Below are 12,059 nucleotides of genomic sequence, written 5' to 3' on the forward strand. Positions count from 1 at the left end.
CTCCTCCAGGTCCCACCAGGAACCTCATCTTCCTGACCTGCTTCGAGATCAGCAGGAAGGGTTCCTCTCCTGTTGCCCCTGGAGTCTAAGAACTGTTGGCAACCATCCTGCCTTAACAGTTCTGGATTTATAGGATGTGGTTTCCCTTGAACTTTCCCAGGGAATAATTTAATAATTGCTCTCTGGGTTCCAGCTCCATACAAACTACTTTTCTCTCGCCCCACTTTCATGTCTGTCCATGGTCAGTTCTCGTCCAGGGGTATCTGGCATGAATTCGCCGGGGCTCCCGGCATCCCCAGCTGTGCTGCAGCGTGGCAGGAGCCAGTGGAGGAGGGCAGGAGCAGCAGGCCCCAGGTGGGCCGCTCCATAATCCAAAATGTTGCTGTCGGAGGAAATGCTCGCAGATGGCAGGTGTCTTTCTTGTCACCCTTCCCTGGTTCCCAGGCCTCCTTCTGCCCCACCAGGGCGTCTAGGGCAATTCCAGCAGCAATTTGGTCGGAGGTATGGATGGGAGCAAGAAGGCTCTGAGGAGGAGAGTGAAGGGGAGGGGTCAGAAGCAAGGCCCACACAGAGAATCGTCTGTGCTTGCATTTCTGTTTCTTCTGAAGTGTCTCTACTCCTGATCTTCGGGATATTGTAGGTTTGCAAGGTGATAAAAATGGGAACACAAGACCCCGGCAGCCTGGAGGGAAAGATGCTCATGGTAAGTTGCAGGACCTTCCCCTGGGCCGTTCTATGAGACAGGAATTAATTTAGCCTCATGGGGGAGTCTCCAATCAATTGAAAATGGCTCCCTGGGACCCTGTGCTGAGAGTCAGGGGCCACCTCTGGGCTCAGGGAGGGAGGAGTATTGTGATTGATTAGCAATGTCTGCCATGGACACAGGGGGCAAAGTAAAAAGCTCACACACCAGATGTGAACCCTAAGCTAAAGCACACACCCCACCAATAACAAGGCAGCCCATTATGGGAAACATATTAAAACAAGAATCCAGAATTGTGTTAACTTTAAATAGAATGCCAATCACCTGTACGGTCGGAGGCATGCAAACAAGCAGAGTGGGGCAGAGGAAGAAACCCTGCGTGGGATGAGAGACAGCCTGGGTTCGAATCTTGCTTTTGTTTCCCCCTCACCTTTCCTGGGCCTCAGTTTCCCCCTCAGTAAACCAGATGGCATCTAAGGTTTGGTACAGTTTGGCACTTCTTCCCATTGTTTTGCTTTAAAATTAGGATAATTTTGTTAATGCCACTGGCATTTTAAATGTATTTGTGCAAAATCATATTTGGATTTATATAATCTGCTCAGAAGGTAAACTTAATGAGGCATAAATCATTGTGGGTAATTTTAACATTCAGATATTGTAAAACAGAACCAAGAAAGGGTAAAACTAGTAGTAGGGTTTTCAGTCCCATTTTAGAAATGCCATCTTTCTTCTAAATGGGGGCAGGGAGACCTCATTTGCAGAGCTGTACTGAGCAGAAATTGTTCGATGTGCAAGTCCCTTTCTTATCCACTTAGGTCACCCTCATGGCCCTTGTCAGAGAATGGTAGGAGCCAGATTCGTGGAAAAAGAGGGCACTGAGAAATGGGGGAGCTCATGAGGGCCTGCCGCCATGTTCCCGTGCCCTTCTGAGGGGCTGGCTGGGCCAGGGCTGCACTCGGACCACACAGGGTAGGGACTGATGGTGCCCTGAGTAATGGCAGACGAGAAGTCCCAGCTCCAGCACCAGAGCGGTAACCATGATGGTGCTGGGCTTCATGGGAGCTCTAAAGTGAGGTTGTGCAGGACAGCAGGATGTGGGTGTGGGGTCCAGGAAATGCCTTAGTCCTCGTAGAAGAAGCAGAAGAAGAAAGAAAATGCTAAGTTGCTGAGCGAGGCCACAGCTTTACGATAGGGACCTTGGAGCAGTGGGGAGATGCAGAAGGATCCATGCGGCCTGCTCCTGGCAGCTAAACTTGACCAGCTGCCTAACCAGCTGGCACGGCCTCTCATCCAGTGCTGGCCCAATGAGGGTCATGGAGCAGCTCAGACCGGAGCTGGCGGTGACACCCATCCTCACCTTCTCACCACACCTCTGGGGTCTGTAGCACCAAGGTGTGGGCTCTCACAGCCCTTGAGGGATGTGTGGGCAAATGCACAGAGCGCTGAGGCTCATGGCCGGCCCCCCGCACTTGCCTGCAGAGACCCCACCTGCACCCTCCTGGAGCAGAGTGACACTGACCATACCTGCTCCGCTGTCTCATTCCCCTGTGTCTCCAATACCCAAACCAACTCCACCAAGTGTCCTTTCTAAGAGAGACAGCTCTTGGGAGCAGAGTTTCAGGCTCTGAGAATCATGCTAAAATTCAGGCAGGCACAGCTTTTCAAAAAGACAGGGAGGCCTCAGCCAGGCAACCCTCGTCAGCAGGTCTCAGCAGCTGACCAAGCCTCCCTTTGTTTCCAGCCTACCCCTGGGATCGGTCCAGCCTGAAATCCATGCCCCTGGACCTGCAGCAGTTTGAGAAACTGGACACCTATGCCTCCCAGGTAGGAGAGCTGGCTCCTCTGCCTACAGCGTTCCAGTGTGGCTCGGAGCGCCCCTGAGCCAGGGTAGCTCAGCCTTTCCCCAGGCCCCTCCTGAATGTATCCCGAGTCCCTTGGATGGATGGCCCAGAGTGCCTTTTCACAGTGTGTGGATGGAGGACAAAAGGCCCAAGGCAGCAGGCCCCTGCCCAGGACCAAAGGCCATTCCACCACCCCCAACCCCACTACAGTCCTGATGCTTCCACCCGAGGCTGCACACCCTGCAGCCGCTTCATTGGCAGGCCTCCCTGTCCTGCCCTCTCCCTGCCCATTTTGGCATTGCTACTACTGAGCCATGCCAGCCCCAGCCCAGGAAGGGAGGGAGAAAGGGGGTGCGGGAGGACCATAGATGCAGATGGCCAGCACCCACTGTGACCATAGCCAAGCTCATCCCTTGAGCGTGTAGGCTGCTGAGCTCTCACATCTTTGGGCCTGGACACGTGTGGCATGGGGGTGAGAAGGAGCAAGAGCTGAGGCACTAGGAGCACAATGGGGTCGTGAGAGCCAAGCAGGACCCTCACCACAGAGAATCTGATTGGAAGCGCCAAGGAGCTGGACCTGCTGTGACGTCAGATGAGCCATCCGAGGCTGGCAAGCCAGAAAGTCATCTATAGGCTGTTGGCCAGGCTCAGAGGGAGTGCCAGGAGCCTAGCTGAGGCCACAGACACTGCCACCGAGCAGTGGAAAACCAGAGCCAGGGAGGGCCAAGGGTGGGGACCAGAAGCCACAGGACTGAAGTTTGGGGTTAAATCAGGAGTCAGCCTGGCCATCGTGTGGGCCTGCAATGTGTTCTAGGCCCTATGAGAGGGACAAAGACAAGGATGTGGAGTTGGTGCTGGACATAGAAGAAAAAGCAGAGAGCAGCAGGGCGAGTGGGAGACAGAAGATGGGCCCAGAGGTCTCCTTGTGGTCAGAGAGTGGGTCCTGGAGTTCCAGTGAGCAGTGGGGCAGTCCCATGAGATAATAGGTCAAGGAGTGCCCTAGGGTGGGGGCTGAGAGACATGTGGGCAGCTGTGGCCCAACTGAGCCTCCAGTTGCCCCGTCTTCTCTAGAAAGATTGAATAGGGTCAGGACTGCCTTTTCAGCAACCCCAACCCTGTTTCCTCCTGAGGGCCCCTGTGAGAAAACCTAATTTGTGCCTTTTTTTAATTGTGGTAAACTGTATCTAACATAAAATTGCCATTTTAATAATTTATAAGTGGCATTAATTACATTCACATGTTGTATAACCATCACCACTATCTACTTCCAAAACCAGAAACTCTATACCCATTAAGCAATAAGTTCCCATTCTCCCTCCCCCCAGCCCCTAGTAACCTCTGATTTACTTACTGTCTCTATGAACTTACCTATTCTAGATATTTCCTATAAGTGCAATCATACAATATGTGTCCTCCTATGGCTGGCTTATCTCAACATCATGTTTTCAAGGTTCATTCATGTTGTAACACATATCAGAACTTCATTCTTTTTAATGGATGAATAATATTTCATGGTTTGGACCTATTGCATTTTATTTATCCATTCATCTCTGATGGACACATGGGTGCATTCTACCTTTTAGCTATTGTGAATAATGTTGCAATGAACATTTGTGAACAATTATCTGTTTGAGTCCCTGTCTTCAGTTCTTTTGTGTATGTACCTAGGAGTGGAATTACTGGATCATATGGTAGTTCTATGTTTAACTTTATGAGGAACAGACAAACTGTTTTCCACAACAGCTGCACCATTTTACATCCCCATCAGCAATGTACAGGGTTCTAATTACTCAACATTCTTGCCAACACTTCTTGTCTTTTTTATTACAGCCATCCTTGTAGGTGTGAAGTGATATCTCTTTGTGGTTTTGATTTTCATTTCCCTATTGACTAATGATGATGAGCATCTTTCCATGTATTTACTGGCCATTTATATATCTTTGGAAAAATGTAAATTCAAGTCCTTTGCCCATTTTAAAAGTGGGTTGTCTTTTTGTTGTTGAGTTGTAGGAGTTCTTTATATATTCTGGATATTAAACCCTTATCAGATATATTATTTGCAAATATTTTCTCCCATTCTGTAAGTTGTCTTTTCAAGTTCTAAATAATGATCTTTGATGCACAGAAGTTTTTTTTTTATTATTATGAAGCCAAATTAATCTATTTTTTTCTTTTGCACCTCATGCTTTTGTTATCATATCTAAGAATCCATTGCCAAATCCAAGGTCATGATGATTTACCCATGTTTTCTTCTAAAAGTTTTATACTTTAAGTCTTATGCTTAGGTCATTGGTCCTTTTTGAGTTAATTTTTTATATGGTGTGAGGTAGGGGTTCTACTTTGTTTTGCATATGGATATCCAGTTGTTCAACATCGTTTGTTAAAGAGACTATTCTTTCCCTTATTGAATGGACTTGGCACCCTTATCAAAAGTCAGTTAGCCATAGATGTATCATGAGTTTTTTTCTGGGCTCTCAATCCTATTCCCTTGGTCCATATGATCCATTATATCAGTACCACACCATTTTGATTACTATAGCTTTGCAGTAAGTTTTGAAATACAGAAATGTGAGTCCTCTAACTTTGTTCTTTTTTCAAAATTGTTTTGACTATTCCAATCCTTTGCAATTCTATATCAATTTGAGGATGGGGGGGGGGGAGAAAAAAGAAAAAAAAAGGCTATTGGAATTTTATATAGAGTCTGTTAACTCTATATATTGCTTTGGGTAATATTAGCCATGACTAGGGGCTGCTACAGCCAGCCAGATACTCACCTAGCTGGTCCCAAAATCTACAAAGAAAAGATGTAGTGGCTCTAGGGCCAGTGAGTCAGCTGGTCAGCATTACCCATCATGTTCAGCTACCCCCCACCACCACCACCAACAGTTGCCCTTAGCCCAGCCTTTGTCCCTCTGGGCCTCTCCTCTTCCTTCTTTGCCTGGAGGAAAGGGAGCACTGGCTGCAGGTGGCAGGGTGCTGGGCTCCCCACAGCCCTCGCCAGGTCCTGACATAGCACACCCCTCCCATCCCCCAGGTGACAGTCAAAAGTGGCCTGGATGAGCTGGTGAACGACCTCCTCCAGGAGGCCCACAGTGACCTGGAGAGAGTCCGTGCCATCTGGATCTGGATCTGCCACCATATAGGTAGGACCACCTGTGGTGTTACTGGTTCTAGGACCCCTTGGTGCCATTCCTGGCAGGCCCTGTTCCCAAAGGGACGGACTCACTCAATCACCAGTGAGTGTAGAATAAGATGAAAGACAGAGGACAGGGGCTCCCAGGTGGCTAGATTGAATAACCTAAGACTAACCAAGCAGAATAAAAGTCACCATGAAGGGTCATTGGGTAGACGGTCCCACGTGGCCCTCTGCCCACAGCCAGTGGCCAGAGCTGAGGCCCTTCCTTCAGTCCTGGCTTCCTGGTAAAACTGCTCCAGAGAGATGAGAACCCAGGGCAGGGCATTTTCAAAAAGGATGGCCATCAGTTGGGGAGGAGTCATAGCTTTTTGAAAAGTTATTGCAACCAGAGTTTGCTTAAGTCACAGTGCCAGGAAGGGTGGGCTCTCCTCTCCCTGCTCCTGTTCCCGTACTAGCAACTTCAGCCACTGGTCTCAGCGCAGTGTCCAGGTTCTCAGAGCCACGTCGGGGGACCTGAGCCTGTGCAGCCGCCTACAGTTCTTCACAGGACCATCTTGGGAGTCTGACCAGGCCAAGCCAAGCCCCACAGGTGGTTGCTAAGACGATAATAGATGCTGCCCCTTGCAGTCGATGGAAGAACCAGGTGGTGGGTGTACTGTCAGTGTTTTCCCTGTGACATAAGGACCAGGGGACTCTCCTGACCCGCTGCCCCTGGGCTTTTCCTTTGTCTTCCCAAAGCAGCAGGTAGAGAGGCAGCTTGGATGAACTCACCTGACACAGGTAGGGGGTGTGACCTTAGGCCTGAGGGGTCACCTGCTCCCACCCCAACCCCAGCAGCTCAGCCTGGGCCTTAAGGGGGCAGGATCAGAAGCAGAATATTTGGTAGAACATTTTTACTGCACACACACACACACACACACACACACACACACAGACACTTGTGTCCTCAGTGGACATTGTGCCTCGGGGCCCCATCGCAGGCCTCCAGCTCTCTTGTTAGTGAAGTGACAGGCTGTAGGCGACAGTCTTCTCTATTTGGGGCAAGCTTTGACGGTAGCTCAGTGCCCCCTGTGGGTCAGTGTGAGGCCTTGGCCTTGGGGGCCGCAGCAGGGACAGGAGCAGCATCCCTAGAACAGCCTGCAGAGCTGAGTGGAGGTGGGATACGTATGCAGAGCCCCCCACGCCTGATGCTTCTCCCAGGCCCAAGGGAGGCCAGCCACAATTCTGCTGAAAACACAGGGGCTGTGCCACGGCTGTGGACCCCCTCTCACAGCCTCCCACTCTGCCCTCTAGAGTACGACATCGAGGCTGCCCAGGAGAAGGACCGCCAGGCCTTCAAACCCAGCAACATCCTGAAGACCCAGAAGACCAACTGTGATGGCTACGCGGGGCTCTTTGAGAAAATGTGCAGGTACCAGAGAGGCCCTGCAAAAGGCAGGCCGTCCCAGAGCCGGCCACCCCCATCCACCCCGCCCCCTTCCAAAGTGCTATGTGCCTTCGCCCACATGCCAGCCCTGAAACCTGAGTTTGCAAACTCTGCTCTGGAATCCAAGTGAGTCCTGAAAAGGTCAATTTCTCCCGTTTTAACACCAGCATAATTGACTTTGTACCATCTGCCAGGCTTCGCGATGCATTAACATAATGGCAGATGAATGCACAGAAATAATTTGGTTATAAAAGGCCCTTTTTCCACCTTCTCCCATCTCTGTGCAGCTGAAGGTTAGAAGAATGGCAGATTTGGGAAGGGGAGGACAGTGGCTGCTGACGCCACGGGGATTGTGAGAGGCTTGTCCTCCAAGCCTGGCACCGGGGGCCTCTCTCAGGGGAAGCGAAAACTCTCCTACCTGAAGAGTTGTCAGTTGGAAGAGCTGAATCACTAGGAAGCAGCGTCTGTCTTGGAGCCTTTGGGCTCCGTTTTCATTGCTCTGGGAGTGAGCACCTGGCCAGGTTGCCTGGGTGGGTGACAGTGGCTGAGTGGCCGGTAAGGAAACCATTTGTGTTTGGGGTCATCACTGCCAGGTCTGGGTGACCCTGAGACAGAGTAAAGGCTTGGGGAGCCCCACTGATCCCCACAGTTCCTGTACCTGCTCTCTGAGGTCTGCTGGGTTCCCCAGGACACAATCAGCCAGCCCCAGGGGCCATTGAACCCCGCCCCCCCCCCGCCCTCCTCCACAGGGGAGGGATGGGCCGCTGTCCACTCTGCAGGCCTCTGGCAGTGTTTTCTCAGGCACTGGGACTGCAGAGGGCGAGCCATCAAACCAAGTGTAGCAGGTGGCTGCAAGGTGTCCTGTTCTACTAGACATCCATCCACTCAACTGATTCCTGGCCTCACCCCCAGTGCTTGCCTCCCACATCCCCCATCTCCATCGCCATGTGCCTGCCCCTCCCCGGCCTCAGGGCCCACCCCTGCGACACAGAGGCAACCAGGGCAGGTCCGGTGCAGAGGATACCAGCCCCTCCATTCCCCATTCATTCAGCCAGATCAGCCCTCATGACCCCTAATGTTCCCACTGCCACCCCACCCCAGACCTAGGTCCCCCCACGTGCCTTTGGGCCCCTTAAGGAGCTGGCATCCTCTCCAGCACCCTGCCCAGGCTCCTCCGGCCCCAGGTTCCTGAACAAGACTGCCTTGTAAAGTCCTCCAGACTCTGACCTCAGCCACCCTTCCAGCCCTGTGCCCTTTGAGGCCGCCCACACCTCCAGAGCTCGCTGCGCCCCTCTCCCTAATGCTCCTTCCAGGCCCCGCGCCAGGACGTCATCAGCACACCTCATCCACAAGCTCCTGTCTTGCCTTATGCTTTTACTGAATACGTCTCTAAATTAAAAATATACTTGTTAATTGTAGGTGATGTGTAAAGTGCACAGAAGCAAGAAGAAGCTAATTAAATTACTCTGAATCCTACCACATAGAGATAACATTGTGTCATTTGCCTCCCTGGGCTTTGTTGTCCCATAGAGGTGCTAATTTCTTCTCATTCTTCTCACATGTGGACAGGGCTTATATGTCTTCGCATCTCTCTCTCTCTCTCTCCCTCTCTCTCTCTCTCTCTCCCTCCCTCCCTCCCTCCCTCCCTCCCTCCCTCCCTCCCTCCCTCCCCTGTGACCACCCATGTCATAATCCTACACACAGTAGGCTCCCAAAGTCAGGAAAAGACAGGATATTCCAGCAAACTTCTATGAAATGGGCCTTATTCTCTTCTAAAATATGGAATAACCATCAATCTGTCTGCAGCTCTATTTGTGTGTAGCATCTTCCAGACCTTCATTCTTTTCATCTGAATTTGTTCATTTGAAAACATTCGGGGTTTTTAAATCATAGAACATGTCCTTCTCTATCCAACACAAGCTTTTGAGCATAGAGGGCTGGAAGGAGTGCCAGACTTAACGCCAGAAAGATGCCTTCCCCTCCCCGCCCCACCCCCACCCCCCCGCCCAGTCCTCAGTTCACCAGCCCTTAATTTACCACGGGTTCATTCCGTGCCTTTGGGAGGGCACTTACCCTCTCGGCGCCTCAGTGTCCTCATCTGTACCCGGGGCTGTGCTGCCTGCTGGCAGGACTGCAGGACTCAACAAGAACATGCAGTTTGGGGGTGGATGGCCTAGCTTTGGGACTGTTGTTTTTAAGCTCTCTTGTCTCCCTTGAGTACGGAAGTGCTTTTGCTCTGTGGACCTCTCCCACAGACCTGGGCAGACTCCCAGCCACTCAGGAAACTGACACTTGCCTGGAGTGAAACCGTCAGCTTTTGGCCTGGGCCAGATGCTTAACAATGGCCCTGTTCTGGCCTGCAGCTGATCATTAAAACACATCCCAACACTTTCCATCATTTAAAGTTAGGCCCCAACGTGCAAGACTCCTCATGTTGCCCGGGTGTTTAACAATAGGCTCACAGTTCCTTGAATTCTTTTAACTTTTGCTTTAAAGATCAGTAGCCTCATCTATGCATCACTTCCCTAATCCCCCTTACCTTTAAAATAACTGTTGAAGGTTTGGTAAATTCATTAGCTCATTCCTTAATAACTGAAGACAGGTAATCCACAGTTGCTGATTTATCCCTGCCTCGTTGTCAGAATGTTCTCTTTGCAAGAGCTGTGCCCACACGGCATCGTTACAGCTGCCAGTCCACTCTGCCGCCCTGCAATGGCCTCATTAAAGACTGATTTAATAAAGTAATTTGGTGGGGAATTCAGGTATTTTCACATCATCCTTCATTTCCTCGTCGTCTTTCCCAAGTAACCGATGTGAGATTATTTGTGGATGCTATTGCTTGTAACTGCTGGTTTGCTTTCTTTCTGACTTTCTATCATCCAGCATTAATGTCTTTCCTTTTGCCTCAATTGTCACAGCCTTTATGAATTCTGCTTAATTTCCTTGCAGGGCCCAGTTTAATTCCCCAGATCCCTGGCCCTAAGTCAGCCTCCAGTACATTCCTTTGCCCCGTTATCACAGCTCAAGCACCAGCTAGCAGATTTTCCAGAGGCTTTCGATAAAACCAGGAGCTTATTACCAGTTTGAGGCTTTGATGCTGAGAGACTGATTGTCACCAATCAGATGTCAGTCAGTTTTTCATCCATCCATCCTTCAGCTGTCACAGAGAGCAAGCGCAGTGACATGCTTCTGCCTTGCATGATGTCCTGGATGATCCCAAAACATGTCTTGTCCCCAAAGGCCTCAAAACTGGGGAGTGGCCTTCTCAGCTTCCTAAAGAGGCAGATAGATACCAGGGTAACCTTAAATTATCCCCAAATTTGACTTTGTCCTATAAGGCCTCCAAAAGAGACATCTAAAGTCCCCCACCTTTGCAGATTCATCAAATATGAATGACATCACTATAGCAAACCACCCTTTCATTTTGCTCTGTATACCACCTATCAATTTATAGATTAAAACATAACTTGGTGAACAAAAGGCTGGTGCAAGACAAAGCCTCCCAAACGGGGCATTAGGACAACTAAATGCTGGAGCTGCACAGGCCACTGACTGGCTGTGTGTCCCCAGGCGAGTCAGCCTCCTTCTCTGAACCTCCATCTCCTCACCTGTTGGAGAAGAGGCCCCTGAGGTCACCTCATGAGGCTCTAAACAGTGCCTTCAAGAAAGAGTTATTACTGTGATTACACCTACTGACTTCACCATAAGGGTGATGTAAGAAACGGAAAATGGGCCCTGGCTGGTGTGGCTCAGAGATTGGTTGGGCATAGTCCTGTAGGGGACATGCAGGAGGCAGCAGCAGCAGATCAATGTTCCTCTGTCTCTCTCTCTCTCTCTCTCTCTCTCTCTCTCTCTCTCTCTCTCAAATCAATTAAAAAACTTTTTTTTAAAGAAAAGGGGAAGGGAAGCAGATAGCAGGAATATAAAGACACTTTCAAGTTTACAACAATCAACCACATAAAATGTGAAACATAAGTCATGGTTGTGGTTGTCCTGCTGCAGAATGGAAATCACAATCTGTGTTGGCCAGTTTAGCATTCCCCTTTATTGCAATAACTAGAAGCCTGATGCATGAAGATTCATGCTAGAATGGGCTTTCCTTTCCCTGGCTGCCAGCACCGCCTTTCCACTCTGGCCCAGCCCCTTTCTGCCCAGGCCCCGGAGCCGCCTCTTTCTGCTCCAGGAGCTGCCTCTTTCTGCTCCGGCCCCACCTTCCCACGCTGCCCAGAGGCCCCCATCACTAGGAGCCTGTGTATGCAAATTAACCGCCATCTTTCTTGGGTTAATTTGCATATCACTCTTGATTGGCTGGTGGCGTAGTGGCGGTACGGTCAATTTACATGTTTGTCTATTATTAGGTAAGATATTAACCTTCTTGAGAATCAACCTTTCGGCAATAGCAAGGCCCTAAGACTTCTAAATCACATACGCTTGCCCAGTGAAAGTGGGCATTGGGCTTAGAGTTAATGAAACCATATTTCCTAATTTCACTATTTGAAATCACAATATTTTCAACAAGATGCCAAAAATAAATAAATAAAAAAAGAGCAGGCTTTGTTGCCTCTCCTGCAGCCACTATCCTTCCCGCCCGCCCTCCATCCCTTTTTCCCACGGGGTTCAGACATGCGGGAGAGGGCATCAGAGCCGGGGAAGCTCCTGATGGTCAGAGCCTAGTGGGTGCACCTGCTGGGGGCCTGGCTGTGTGGGGCTGAAGCAGCATCACATGGCTCCGATGGCAGGGCCTGGACCATTTCTGTACACGATGACAGTCAGTCTGGATCCTCCACAACTAATACCATTGGCTTTGGGATTTTCAAAACGGTCAAAGGTAAAACCCAATGTTCTGCAGCCTGCCTGAGCTAGCAGACAGGTCTCCTCGGGTGGTATTTGGGGCTCTAGGACAGCTGGCCTGAGCTCTTGAGGAGGTTTCTCATCCTCTGCGCCTTCTTCAAA

General features: G+C 50.3%; 1 protein-coding gene across 2 annotated transcripts in view; it reads left to right on the plus strand.

Moving 5' to 3' along the window:
• Nucleotides 1–12,059, plus strand: part of KY (kyphoscoliosis peptidase) — a 45,073-nt gene that overhangs the window by 19,399 nt on the left and 13,615 nt on the right. For both annotated transcript variants that reach the window (XM_080672594.1, XM_080672595.1), the window contains exons 5-8: nucleotides 641–703; nucleotides 2,445–2,527; nucleotides 5,579–5,687; nucleotides 6,974–7,091. In XM_080672594.1, coding sequence (XP_080528720.1) covers nucleotides 641–703; nucleotides 2,445–2,527; nucleotides 5,579–5,687; nucleotides 6,974–7,091 — 373 coding nt within the window. The remainder of the gene's footprint in view (nucleotides 1–640; nucleotides 704–2,444; nucleotides 2,528–5,578; nucleotides 5,688–6,973; nucleotides 7,092–12,059) is intronic.

This window comes from Plecotus auritus, assembly GCF_963455305.1.
Source record: "Plecotus auritus genome assembly, chromosome: 6".
In the NCBI taxonomy this organism is placed as follows: Eukaryota; Metazoa; Chordata; class Mammalia; order Chiroptera; family Vespertilionidae; genus Plecotus; species Plecotus auritus.